Genomic DNA, 15,128 nt, shown 5'->3' on the forward strand with positions numbered 1-15,128 from the left:
AATGATCAATTAGATCCCAAATTTCTCAGCACCTTTTCCCTCACTCTACTACACAGCCCTGTATCCCCACTGGGAACAAGAAGGGAGCCTACTTAAAGATAAGGGAACAAGATCTTCCTCAAAATCTGTAGTGAAAGCCTTGCATAGCACAGACTTAAAAAACAACAACAGATAAACAGAAGGGTCAGAATCTAAGCCTACAGAAAAATGAAGAATATGCTTGGGCTCCAGTCAGAGTGGGGAAGTACCACAGTTTCCAAACAGAGTACTGACCATGGCCCTGAGGGAAAAGGAAAAGTAAATTCCTATTAGAGGTAACTGCTTTAAAGGGAAGAGTCCAGGTGGCAGATAGAGAAAAGGAAGGAGGGCTGTCTTCTCTTCCCCCACAACCTTACTTGAATTTCAATACAGTCACTAACAGGATACCCTGCTTGGGAGGGCTCTAGTTTGCTTTTTGTTGTTGTTTGTTGTCAGTTGTTTCATTTAGGTGGAGAGAAATAAAACAAGAGCCATGAATATACCTTTCCTAGAAGTTACACAACAGAGAGTGCCAAGAGTATTTAGAATGTTTGGGGGTGGTTAAGTCTGTCAGTCTTTATTTCTTTCAAGGCAGTACGTGTAATAGCAAGTCAACTGTCTGACAGTGATACTGTCACTGAGGAAACAGGATTCTCTGTATTCAAGAGGAGTGTTTCTCAGAATGACGTACCACATTCGCCTGCATCAGAATCATCTAGTGCTTGTTAAAAAAACAAAAACAAAACAAAAATCCCCAGGTACCATTCAAATTACTAAATTAGAATTTATGGACATGGGGTTGAGTTTTTAAGATGCTTCCTTGGTGATTCTCTAATAATTCCCTGATGAGCTGCACTAATGTTGGAGAACTACAGTTCTAGAGGGCCCATAAGACATCAACTTGGACAACTGGTGGTGTAGTAACAATAAAATTATAGAACTAGTAAGACTTACTTTTTAAAGGGGATATTTTCATTGCCCACTGCACACAGCTGAGTATTAACAAAAGAGCAACTCTCTCTCTCTATGTCAAATTAAAATGCATTTACAAATAAAACAGTTAAGTAGTAATGTGGAATCATTCCTGAATGGCAGCAAAGATACTTATACTTACCGAAATATGGTGTGCATACATTGGCCTAGACAGGAAAAATGCTGCATCATGGGGTGTGTGAAATTCATTACAGAGCACATCAATTGAAGGCACTCGCTTTATATAATCTTCTGTGCTTAGATTAGATGCTAAAAACCCACCAAACTGTACCAGGGTATCATGACACTAAATTTAAAAAATAAGACAAAAAACACAAATGTGCTACCATTTTACTAAACCAACATAACATTTTCCAAAATGACTAAGATATATTTTAACAATATTTTGATTAACAATTAAGAATTCAAATTTTACTACTTGAAAGAACTTTGGAGACAATCTACAAACTTAATCATATAATCATATTACAAAAAAGATACTCAAGTCCTGAAAAGTTGACTAATCTAAGACTTTAATAGTCAACCAAGGTCTCAAGTTCCAAGCTATTGTTCACCACCTTTAGTAGCAGAATATATTTATCTAAATCACATAGAACAATTTTATGTATATGCAAGTCAATTTTCTTGGCCCTTAAAAGTCGAAAACTTTATAAAATATGCATGATGTTTTTTATTTCCTTGTAATATAGTTGGTGACAGTTAAACACATTTTGTAGGCTAACCATAGGTTTTGGTGCTTAATATTTTAAAATATATTTTATAAATGAAGATCGTATCTACTTTGTTGTGGCTGAAATTCCAGATTTCCAGAGATCAGAAAAGATGAGAGCAAACAACTTGAAGTTATCTACTTAACTGAAAACATTATACATATTATTATATCCCCTAGATTCATCTCTTAAATATCATAATTTGCAAAGAGTCCCAATTTCCAGAATGTCTATTATATATATAATTATATAATTACATGTTATATATTGTATATAATATATATCATATGATATATATATGATGTGCAAAATGACATTTTTCAAATTGTATCACATTCTATATTTTCCACTATCAAGATTTAAAAACCCACAGAAACACAAAGGCCACTTTAACTTGCCTGATCATAGAGCTTTCCCACGAGTTTCAAATGTTTCTCTCCACCTTCCTGAAAGATTACCCCATTCCTCTGCTGAGCCATAAGCAAACAGAGAGGAAGAGCAAGATCATGGTCTAATAGTGCATCCTTTAATCTCTGGGAGGATTTTTTAGTGTTTCTTATCTGGCCAAAGTAACCACCCTGCAAAAGAGAAGACATAACTTTACCAGTGTACCAGTACATAACACATGCCATCTGATTTGAAGAAAAAACACAGAAAGGGTTTGGTTACAATCCTGAAGATAACAAACCCACACACTCTACATTCCTTCCCTCTCTTTACAAATTTATTTTACTGACACTATTACTGCCACTGGCTTTAGTCACTGGCTTAAAGATAACTGTCAACTGTCTTTAAACTTCTACATATTTTCCACTTTCTACCATGCAGTCCCTTATAAAGGATTATCCTTTAGTCAGTGTGGGGCAGAGTCAACAACTGTCAGATTTATGCCCGTTGGGGTATCAAGGACCACAGAAGATTTGATATTTATTTCCCTCCAGATGTATTACTTACTGTCTTTTACACTTTGTTTCAGCTTTTTTAAAAAGGTTAAAATAACTAGTATATCGCAATTTTTAAAAGGGAGGTGGGGGCGATTTTAAGAGGAGGGTATGTATGGCTTTGACACTTAGCTTTATGTACTTATGTGCTGTTTAAATTCTTTATTATGAACATGCGTACATTTTGATTACCGCAGCTTTGTAACACTGTCTGAAGTCTGGGAGGGTTATGCCTACTGCTTTGTTCTTTTTCCTCAGGATTGTTTTGGCAATTTTGGGTCTTTTATGGTTCCATATAAATTTTAGGATTATTTGTTCTAGTTCTGTAAAAAATGTCATGGGTAATTTGATAGGTATTGCATTCAATCTATAGATTGCTTTGGGTAGCATAGCCATTTTAACAATGTTAACTCTGCCAATCTAAGAGCATGGGATATCTTTCCATTTCTTTGAATCATCCTCAATTTCCTTTATTAATGTTTTATAGTTTTCAGCTTTTAAGTTTTTCACCTCCTTGGTGATGTTTATTCCCAAGTATTTTATTTTTTTTGATGCAATTTTAAAAGGGAGCATGCATACATTTTGAATTTTGAGTCACTAAACAAAAAGAGCAATTCTCACCTCAGCTTTTAGTTGCTCTCCACCAGTCATGGCCTCTAGTTGCTCCATTGTCATTTCTTCTGTAATTTCTATTCCTGCCATTTTTTGTACCACTTCTTTCAATATAAGCAGGTCAAAACTATTTAGGAATAATAAGAAATAGTCTATAGTTGAAACTTCAAACATAAAAGTAAAAATGAATTGTAATTAATATACTAAGAATCCCTAAATTATTAGTATATAAATATTTGGGGCATGTAATATGTTTAACTTTTTATTTGGAAGTAATTTCAAACTTACAGATAGGATACAAAGATAAGAATAGTACAAAGCACACCCACATAGCCTTTATCCCTACTTCACCTGTTATTAACATTGTGAACATCCTGTTCACTTTATCATTTCTGTTTTCTCTCTCTCTCCCCCATCTTCTCTCTCTCTCTCCCACACACACACACACACACACACTCTCTCTCTCTCTCTCTCTCACACAATTTTCTTGAACTATGTGAGAGTAACTTATCTAGTAAGTAACATCATTTTAGAGGTACCTAAAATTCCTAATTACCCCTAAAATTGCTAATGTGTTTCCTAAGACTATCGCTATTCTCTTACATAACCACAGCAATAGTTATCAACTTTAGTAAACCTAACACTGATACAATACTTTTATCTAATATACAGGTCATATTTCATTTTTAGCAGCCAACCCAATAATGCCCTTCATAACATTTTTTTTTTTATCCTCCAGTACAGGATGCTCAATATATATTTTTTGATAGTATAGAGCCATCTCCTTAAACAATCACACACACTTGGGAGGAATGGAGGGAGGGAGAGGAGAAAGGAAAAAAGGAAGGAAATGCAAATTCCAAGTTGTGATATTTGGGCCTAAGATGACAGTTTAGTGGCCTGCCTTACACATATTTATTACTGTGCCAACAGTTATTCATTTGAATTCTCAAAGTTTAGGACTGTCAATGGAAATAACACCTTATGACTTCCAAGATCTTCCTTACTTTGTTAAGTAATGAAGATAAGGAAAAACATTTTTTCCTACAGAACAAATACAGATGTTTTTCCAAAGAAAGGTAAAGCTAGGTATACCCAAGACACAAGTTAATAGACAAAGGAACAGTTTTCTAAGATTCTTATTAAGTGCTTACTCTCTCAACTTGCCTTGCTTCTCTAAACAGTTTTTGAAAACAAGAGGGTCCTCTTCAAATAAGTATGCAACAAGTACCAATGAAATATTTTGTTTTTCCTTTAAACAATCTTTTCATTAGATGGTCACAAAAACTATATCACAGTACAGAAAACTGAACTAGAGATTTAAAAGTAATGTGATGTTTTCCTGGCCTATACAGACACAGAAGAGTAAAATGTATACGAATGGCCAATAGATGAGTATAAAGCAAGTGATATATGCGGATTAAATCCCAAACCTAATTTTTTTAAAAGCTTTCCCTAAACCAAAATAATCTGTCAAGAATTACTTAGGTAATACTTGTTTGGAGCACCAGATAGCTTTACAGATTTCTGTTTGCTTTCTACCAGAAAGCTTTTGAAAACCATTTCCAGTTCTTTTGAGTCTAGTCAGTCTATTGCTGATGGGGTTTAATATACATTCTAATTCAAACTCTAAGCACTGATATTGGTCCAGAATAAAATAATAAAACTCAGTATTTATAAAGAAAAGAAGACAATGTCCAAAAGGTGCACTAGTGTTAACTATCTCTGAAGTTTAAATTCAAAAAATAGTTGTGTTTTAAAGATACTATACATACCCTCAAAATAAACACATTCCTACCAAATGTTCAATGTAAAGGCCAATTACTGTCCAGTAGCATAATCAATAGTGCAATGAGTTTTGCCGTAAGAGGATTTACAATATACCATATCAACCATTTATTCAAAAGCCTAACAGGTAGTCAAAGTGAGTTAGTTACTTTAATGAGTTACACATATAGCCAAATATTACATTTCTTTCTGCATATTTTAAGTTATTTCTTTTAATTAAAGAATTCCATATAAATAAGTGAGCAATTATTTTCTTAAGCCTACAACCAACAAACAGTTTTTCAACATAATAGCAATGTCAGTATCCCAATACCGGCAGAAGTACTCTAATTACTGAATTTCATTTACATATAATTTGCTATGAATACCTTTTGCCTGCCTTTAGCTGATTAGCCACATATTGAAGAAGACCAGCAAGATCAATTGGATATTTACGAAAAACTGCACCACAGAAACTAGCCAGACCTATATGAGATAAAAAAGGAATAGGGCTTTTTAAAAAACAGTTCATAAAACAAAAAGCACAATATTAAGTGTTATTTCAACGAAATTTCCAAAACAAAATGAGGTGGGAAAAATTGTATTGCTGATGCCACTGAACAGAATTTTATAATTAATAATAGCTAATATTTATTGACCATACATATGCCAAGCAATCTATTAAGCTCTTTATGTAATTATCTCATTTAACCTTTGCAGTAATTATCTCAGGTTGGTATTAACCTATCGATGAGGGAAATTCCGAACAGAGAGGTCACGTAACTTGCTCATGGACACACAGTTGGTATGAGGTAGAACAGTGATTCAAACTTATACGGCCTGATTCCATAACTTGTGACATTAATTAGGCCACAACAAAATCTTGCAGATAACTCAGTAAACTTGAATGATCAACAAAACACCTGCCCCTCAAATGTCTGAGTCACACAAAAAAATCTCATTTTATCTAGGAACATGCGACTAGTTGTGGAGGGGCAAGGAAACATTGCCAGACCAAGAAGCAATCAAAAGACCAATTTTAGCCAAGAGTCCTTATCACATTAGTAGGGAGAAAACCCCACTCAAGACAAGAGCAGGAGGGACTTCCCTGGCCATCCAATTGTTAAGACTTGGCACACCCAATGCAGGGGGCATGGGTTCAATCCTTGGTCAGGAAACCAAGATCCTGCATGCAGCACGGCGTGGCCTTTTTAAAAAAAAAAAAAAAAAAAAAAAAAGAGGAGGAGACCCCAGTAAAGTCAAGTGATCTGCAGCCTTTTCAAGAATTATTTGCTGAGCACCTAAAGGACAATGGACAAAACACAGGTCCTGCCCTCAAGGAACTTACAGTCCAGAGAGATATAGAAAACTAAACTAAAATAACTACGATGAATAAAAAGTTCCATAGAAGTACAGAAGAGGGGCACCTTATTCTGACTTTTGGGTTGTTAACAGGGAAAGCTTTCCAAAGAAAGCGACCTCTAAGCTGAAATCTAATGAATAAGTAGAAAATGTGTTGGAAGAGATGAGTGGGCATAGAAGGGTACTCCAAGGGTACCCCAATAAGAGGGAATAACATGTGCAAAAGGCCATGGAAAGTGCAAGAAGTTCAGCATTAACGGAACCTAGAATATTAGGGAGGGGCAAAAGATGAGGCTAGTATAGAAAGGACCTGATTCCAAAAGAACTTACTGGTATGATTTATTACAGATTGCAGACTTCAAAGAGCAATGGGAAGCTACTGCAAGATTCAGCTACCAGAGACACAACAGGTTGAAAGAAAATGTAACTGGCTGCTAGAAATCAAAGGTACAAGGAAAAAAAACAAGGCTAGGGCTTTTTGTTAAACAACCAAGTTTTTGTTCTTTTAAGGTGACTGGAACCTCAGGATGGAAAGGAGAGAAGGGAGAATAGTTCCCTTAAGATTAATTCTTCTAGGGACTTCCCTGGCAGTTCACTGGTTAAGACTTCACCTTCAAATGTAGGGGGTGCAGGTTCGATCCCTGGTTGGAGAGCTAAGAGCCCACATGCCTCACAGCCAAAAAACCAAAGCATAAAACAGAAGCAATATTGTAACAAATTCAATAAAGACTTTAAAATTGGTCCACATCAAGAAAAAAATCTTTAAAAAAAAGATTAATTCTTCTAAAGTAACAGAATGGATGGGAACTTTCATCTCCCCAGTAATGCTTGCCCAAATGCTATCACAGCCAATACTGGCCTCTTGAGTTAGAAAATGAATTAAGTACCATATGAACCTCCTTACACAGCCAAGGACATGGACCCTCTGTAGAACAAGTTGAGTGGCTAGATATTCTCAAGAGCACTTGACAAATAGGCTCTTAGCATAGGTAACAGAATACATAGCACAGCAATGACAAAAGATGGAAATTTCATCCTTGGAAAAATAAAAATACTTACTCTGAAGCCAGCTTGAGATGGTTGTGTCGTCATGTTTCATTCTCTCCTTTTCTGGATTAGCTAAAGCTTCAATGATACAATCTTTCATATATTAAGAAAAAAATTTGTCACCACATCCCTAACAAAGACCACTAAAACAACAACAACAAAAAGCCACCCCTTGGAAAATAAATTGTTAGCTCCAATTTATTACCAATTATGGAAAAATACACTCACTGTAGTACCAACTTTTCTTTTTTAGCCTCTTTCCCAGCTTTCAGCAAGCAGATTCTAACTATATCAAAGATATTTAGTAATCTTAACATTGTCTTTCTCAGTATACAACACAGACACACACACAAACTCCCAACTGGTCAACCTCTCGATCAGCCAACTGAATCAACCTCAGATGGTTGCTAAAGGAACTTAGAATGAAAATAAAACATTCACCACTAAGATCTATGAAACGTGAAATCTATGTTATTACTTCACCTGAAAGGATACAGGCCAAGACGTCATAATTCAACGAAGTGAGGTATTTCAATGAATCTACTACAGGCGTTATTAAGTTATCATACTTCTGTATTTGTGACAAGATCTGGAAGACAGCAACAAAGAATAAAAGGCATTGACTAATCAAAAGAGAACTTTTATCGTGCTAACTAAATAATGGCTACACTTCTTTATTTTTCAAAAGAAATAATGCTTAGAATTAGTTTCCTTCCATTGTGTATTTATATAAAACCTACTATTCTATCATTTCCTTAGAAAATATTTTCTTAGGCTACAATTTCCAATTAGGAAATAATTCCAGGGCATCCAAACTTGAATTTTGGAATTATAGAGGCTAGACTTATGTCAAATGTGTTTTAGAAATCTCTTTCTAAACATGAAAGTGTCACATCTGAATCACAATGAAATGCTGTTCAAATGTTTCTAAAAACTAAAATCAACAAATAATGCATCACTTTATTAATGTTTTTATAACTCAAAATGTGGTACACAAGACAATGTTAGTCTGTTTAATAACAGTAGCACTGTCACTCATTGTTAGAAAAGTAGATCAATGTGTTAAACATATTACATACTAAATTTTGTTTTTAGAATAACCATACAATGTTTCATTTGCTAAAGTTTTTGTCCCCTAAAACTATCAAACATTTTTAAACTACATCATTCTATTTCCACTTGTGCTGATTTAAAGACTACAAAAAGAAAAATCCCTGAAAATAGTATTAACCTCAAAACATACATAATCAAACAAAATGGTTGGATTGCTGTGGCTCAACTTCCCAATTTGTCTTCCAGAAGGCTTCACATTTTCCTTGGTTAGACGCCTACAAGGGGAGAAAAAGGTGGCAGGGATCATCTTAAGTAATTTCCCTTTTAATGTTGGTAGCTTTGTTACATCATGAAAAAAATTTTATTTCCCAAATATCCAAAATGGATCCATGTAAACAACCACCCTCATCATATGCTTTACTACAGGACTTGGGCTATTTTGATTAGGCATTCTCCAAAAGGGTATTAAAATTTTGTATTAATGCTTAACATTTACAATATACACATGTTCATTTTATAATAATAGTCTAATAAGCATTAAAACTCTTAACGTACTCTACAAGTACATAAAACTCTTCTTACAGAGAATAATTATTTTAGATTTAGAAGGGCTCATTATCACTTTAGGGATTAAGATATCAAATTTGGTGTAATACTTTGAAATGCCTCATGCCATCTGTCTCAATGACCCTAACAGAGTAATAGCTAATGCTGCACTCCTTGATATAAGAAGTTCTCTGGTTTTCATATTCAAAGTAAACAATTCTTGAAAAATCAATTCTACTCTTGTCCTTCCTCTTTAATTCTCCCTCTACTCAGTATTCTTTTACTAACATTTTGGAAATTTATATCTACAAAATGCTTACAAATTCAAAACAATTATTACACAGGATCTTAAACTCTTCTGATGAAATTACTACATAATAAATCTAGAAACCTGAAAAACTAACAAGTGACAGGAAGCTTTCTAGAGTGAAAATGTAATGAAGCAAATAATGAATTTAGTTGACAATTCAAGGAATGTGACCATTCTGGAAGTGACAAACTTGATATAATTATCTTAAGAAACTTCTTATGACAAAACTGATCCATTAATCAAAATTATTTCATCAACAACTGCTTCCCTTTCCCATTCTGCATGGCCCAGTTTCTTTTTGTCCCATGGAAAAGAGAGACCCATCAGTTTTAAACTTTGGCTATACTCTGTTCTACTTTGAAGCTTTATTTGAAGCACAAATAAAGTTCTACCACCACCTGCCCTTACTTCTAACCCTACTATTTCAGGCAAGCCCTCCTACTTACCAAAGCCAACCCTTCCTTTCCATATTTTTTATCCCATTCCCTTCTGCTTCCTCTCCCCCAACACCAAAAAAAAATAAATAAAAGGAATATTCTCTTGATTATGTCCTCCTCTCAAGCAACCATGGTGCTTGGCATATGGAACACAATCAATGAACATTTGTGGCATGAATTACTGGATGCCCTATAGAAAATTCATGTTTTAAACAGTAATCAAAACTTGTGAAATTCCCAAGCAATAAATTAATACATTCCATTCTCAACTTAAAAAGTTCAATCAATATCAAAATCATATTATTCAAGGCTGGTGAAACAGCTGAGCTTACAAATATAACAAAAATCCGAGTACATTCAAAATTCTGCACATATTCTTCTGTGATAAACATTTGTATTAATTTACTTATTCATTAATTCATATTAATGTCTTCTGTGACAGGCAAAATGCTAAGCACCAGGAATACAAGGATGAGTAACAGCACCTGCTCTCAAGCTCAGTCCAGCTGGGGAGGTAGATTTAAAACCACTTAAAAATTTTTTATATTCTTAAACAAATAGAGCAACTTATAGAACAGTACTTATTATATGCTATCAATAGTATAAAAAGGGAGGGAATAATATATTTGTATTCACTTGCATATACATAAAAATAGCCGGAATGATAAATAAGCAACTAAACAGTGACCACTTTTTTTTTTCCTTGGGAGAACTGAGTGGACAGGGTGAGAGATTTTTTACTGTCTACCTTTTCATATCTACTACAATTTAAACCATGTGAATATATAAAATAGTCCAAAAATTAGATAATTTTAAAAAGAAAAATAATCATAGCAATATACATAAGCGGTATGATAGTAGTTATATGCATATGACATAGTGGTAGCACAAATAAAGAACAATCAATTGTGCTTGGTGGTATGTGCAAGGAAAGGCTTCACAGAGGTGACACTGGAGCCCACTGTCCAATGATGAGGTCACCAGATGGAGAGAGGAAAAAGAGGTAAGGGAAAACCTGTACAAACAAAAGAAACAAAAATTTATATGCAAAGGAAAAGGAGACCATAGCACACTCAGGGAAACATAAGTGGGCTCAGTACAGCTAGAGGTAGAATTGGCGGGAAATGAGGATGGAAATAGGGAGAGACAGATCATGAAGGTTCTCTTATATCACCAAGCCATAAAGTCTGACATATAACCTGCAGGCAATGCTTAGTCACCAAAGGATTTTGAAGAAAGAGAATAATACAAGGCACTATAACAATCCAGATAAAAGAACTAAGTTAGTGGTGGTAGAGAGTGGAAGAGACAGATTCAATATTTAATGTATCGGGGCTTCCCTGGTGGTGCAGTGGTTGAGAATACGCCTGTCAATGCAGGGGACACGGGTTTGATCCCTGGTCCAGGAAGATCCCACATGCCTCGGAGCAACTAAGCCCGTGCGCCACAACTACTGAGCCTGTGCTCTAGAGCCCGTGAGCCACAACTACTGAGCCCGCGCACCTAGAGCCCGTGCTCCACGACGAGAGAAGCCACCGCACTGCAATGAAGAATAGCCCCTGCTCGCCGCAACTAGAGAAAGCCCACGTGCTGCAACGAAGACCCAACACAGCCAAAAATAAATAAATTTATCAAAAAAAAATTTAATGTATCATTAAATAATCCATATAAAGCACTTAGTTCAGCACCTACCACACATAGTAATGGCTTCAAAAATATTAGTTGTTGTTAAGCTAGAAACTCTACTTGGGGAATTTTTAAGCCTAGAACTCTTTTGGAAGGACCAGTTCTAATATCATCTCTTTCCATGCCTTCCCCAACTTCCATGGGGTGAAATATTCATTCTCCTCTCTATCATCCCATAGAACTTTATAACAGCATCTATTAAACCAGACTGTGATTGTGCACACACCTGTTTCCCTGGTAGACTGTGACTTACGACAATATCACTCAGCAAAGAAAGTATCACTGGGGGCTTCCCTGGTGGCACAGTGGTTAAGAATCTGCCTGACAATGCAGGGGACATGGGTTCGAGCCCTAGTCTGAGAAGATTCCACATGCCGCAGAGCAACTAAGCCTGTGCACCACAACTGCTGACCCTGCGCTCTAGAGCCTGCGAGCCACAACTACTGAACCTCACATGCCTAGAGCCTGTGCTCCACAACAAGAGAAGCCACCACAATGAGAAGCCCGTGCACCACAACGAAGAGTAGCCCCCGCTCGCCGCAACTAGAGAAAGCCCGTGCACAGCAACAAAGACCCAACGCAGCCATAAATAAATAAATGAATAAATTTACTATTTAAAAAAAAAGTGTCATTGCATACTGTTAGTTAAACCAGTGAATGTACTACTTCTAATTAGAATAACCATACGACTGCACAAATGTAAAAGAAATGATAATAAACAGCCTTGCTGAAAACCCTTGCAATACAGCAGTGTAATTAGTATCTAAACCAATACTGATCTGAAGTATACAATTTTCATAATTAAACTTCAAACAGTTTATCAGGAAGTATCAATAGATTAACATCACTCTTTTGTTTTGTTTTGTTTTTTTTGCGGTACGCGGGCCTCTCACTGTTGTGGCCTCTCCCGTTGCGGAGCACAGGCTCCGGACGCGCAGGCTCAGCGGCCATGGCTCACGGGCCTAGCCGCTTCTCGGCATGTGGGATCTTCCCGGACCAGGGCAAGAACCCGTGTCCCCTGCATCGGCAGGCGGACTCTCAACCACTGAGCCACCAGGGAAGCCCCACTCTTATGTTTTTAATGACATGAAGATAAAGCACACAAATGAAAAAACTAGAAATTTTTCAAAAGTTGACTCCCTAAGGAGATAGTTCTGCATGATTCTACTAGATCTTCCAGAAAGAAAAAATAAATCTTTATTATAACTTTCAACAGAAATTCCTAGAACTTTGACTACCTTGTACAAGCCACTGAATGTATTATGCAAACTGAGCGAAGGTTACACAGTATGCTCTCCTTTAAAAAAAAAAAAAACCTCATCCTATAATATAATGCATCCTAAAGAGGATTTTTATCAGATTTTATAGCTGTGCAAACATGACAACTACAAAAACTAGCATGGTAGTCAAAATGAGCTAAAAACCACAAAAATTGATAGTCACTCTATGTGTAGTATATAATTAGCTACACCATTAGCAAATACTCCTGGGCTTCCTCAAAACTGAGGCTCAGACATAAGCTGCTGAAAGAAAGTAAATCAGATCCAGATATTAAGAGGAAAAATAAATTAAAACTTACTTCATGATATATTTGGCTCTGTCTATTGTTTGAGCTTTAACTTTTACTAAAAGTGGATGACTGTTGTAAGTTTCATTCTTCCACTGGCCATACAGACGATATCTTGAAAATGATGAGATGAAGAATTAGGAAAAGTTAAACACTTAGAGGTTAGTGCACTAGAATAGTAGCTAAAAATACAAAAATACTATGTATTTACCTATGCTGATATGGAAATGTTTTAAACATTCCCCACAGTTCCTCAGACATACAAGCATTGCAGTCCATCAAAGAAAGAGATGGAAGTAATACCTGGTCAGTAATGCTAAGCAAGCAGCTAAGGATAACTTCCTATGAAAAATGGAGGAAAAATTATTTCAGTTAAGAGGTGCATATTAACCCCCCCCAACAAATTTATGTAAGCCTTGGAAAAATTGCCATTCCTTGATTTAATAACACACCATATCTAATTCCCCACACTATCACTGTACTTTTCACAATGGTTATTTGTGTTTCTCCATCTAAGAAAGCAAATGAGGTGAGGGAAGGAAAGGGGTAGCAAGAATGAGGGACTTTTTATCCCTTTTCCTTTCTCAACATGGTAATCCTCAAAAACAGGAGGCTGTCAATCTTAAAAGATACTTTGTACGATATGCCAAAAGCTACATTCAACATGTAAAGTATAAAATAGTTATTCACATAGGTGATTAAAGCTTGTTCACAGTAAAATTTACAGTATGCTGTACCTAGACAAACATTAGACACATTGGATTTTTCTAGTCTCTTACCGTCTTCTCTTTATCTTCTTGTTTGCTTCCATCAGACTGAAACTAAAATTAAAAAAAACTATAAATAAAATGCAAAAGGGTTAAGATTATGCTGTCACAATTTCATTTCTAATTTGAAAAAAAATTAACTTGCATGTAGTTGTGAATTATTTCGTTACTTGTTACACACATGTAGATTTTACATAGTCAGTATTACCAATTAACATTTTAAATTCTCATCTACATTTCTAACCTCCAAATAATTTGTGACATTCATGAACTTTAAATGCCAGTTTTATAAGCCAATTCTTTTCTCAACCTCATTATCACAAACCAAAGCATCCTAAAACTGATCTGAGTATTTATTATAAAATTGTAGCCAGCACAATTTAGTTATAATGCATTTGCATTTCTCCTTCAAGATGTTCTAGTTTTCCCCCTCAGAATTGGTAAAATCTAACACTAAAGCAACGACAACAAAAATTAAACCCAAAGAAATCCAAAGCTATGTTTTAATTCACCACCACTTAAGCCCTAAGAAATAGGCCCAAAATATTAATACCATTGCTGACAAAGACCAACCACTTCCTAACTTGGACAGACTGAATGAAAAAGCGTGGGTCATTATTTTATCAGTGATTTGCAGGTGGGCTGCTGAAGTGCCATGTTTGACAATGCTGTCTATACATACAAAATGAAATTGTGAGTAACATTTGTGTGTGTATAGGCAGGTGGAGTGTTGGGGGAGTGCGCAAAGGCCAAAAGGACAGGTGAAGCACTGATACTCAAGGACAATCTAGATTTCTGGAATGTATTTAGCTCAATACCAACTATGAGAAAGGGAAAAGCTAATATGCAGCTAACATACCTTATTGGTAGATAAGGATATTTTGTGCATGTATGTTTTCATGCTTGAGTAAGTTAATGGGTGTTACTACAGGGAAGTCTAACTTCCGTGCAACGTTTTCACATAAGAGTAATTCAGGGACAGCCATGTTACCTTGATGGGAAAACATACAGAGTCACACTTTTTTAACTGGCAGGTTAAAAAGATATGGTTCCCTTTCACAGAAACGATTATTAAGTCAACATACATCCTGGTCAGCAAATAAGGAGTCAGGTTATGAAAGAGTGGCCTGGCAGAAAACAAACTATATAGTTGCTTTTATTTTGTTGGAAGGGGATGGTAATTCTGGTGGCATACTGTGTGTACACTGGGAGGCAGAAATAACGGTATGTCATAATTGGAAGAATCCAGTTTATAGGGTATTGTGTTGGGGATAAAGGCAGTTAAGCTACTCCTTTGCTAGCATACTATCAT

General features: G+C 35.7%; 1 protein-coding gene across 15 annotated transcripts in view; it reads right to left on the bottom strand.

The window, feature by feature from the left end:
* THOC2 (THO complex 2) overlaps window positions 1–15,128 on the bottom strand; it is a 103,289-nt gene that overhangs the window by 27,230 nt on the left and 60,931 nt on the right. For all 15 annotated transcript variants that reach the window (XR_004347990.1, XR_004347991.1, XM_032619258.1 and 12 more), the window contains 10 exons: window positions 13,829–13,870; window positions 13,261–13,391; window positions 13,062–13,163; window positions 8,694–8,778; window positions 7,946–8,039; window positions 7,463–7,543; window positions 5,431–5,527; window positions 3,284–3,401; window positions 2,120–2,299; window positions 1,133–1,297 (listed from right to left, as the gene is read on the bottom strand). Coding sequence is in view for 13 of the 15 variants with exons in the window: in XM_032619258.1 (XP_032475149.1) it covers window positions 1,133–1,297; window positions 2,120–2,299; window positions 3,284–3,401; window positions 5,431–5,527; window positions 7,463–7,543; window positions 7,946–8,039; window positions 8,694–8,778; window positions 13,062–13,163; window positions 13,261–13,391; window positions 13,829–13,870 (1,095 nt within the window). In the remaining 2 variants the exon portion in view is untranslated. The remainder of the gene's footprint in view (window positions 1–1,132; window positions 1,298–2,119; window positions 2,300–3,283; window positions 3,402–5,430; window positions 5,528–7,462; window positions 7,544–7,945; window positions 8,040–8,693; window positions 8,779–13,061; window positions 13,164–13,260; window positions 13,392–13,828; window positions 13,871–15,128) is intronic.

This window comes from Phocoena sinus, chromosome X (assembly GCF_008692025.1).
Source record: "Phocoena sinus isolate mPhoSin1 chromosome X, mPhoSin1.pri, whole genome shotgun sequence".
Classification (NCBI taxonomy): domain Eukaryota; kingdom Metazoa; phylum Chordata; class Mammalia; order Artiodactyla; family Phocoenidae; genus Phocoena; species Phocoena sinus.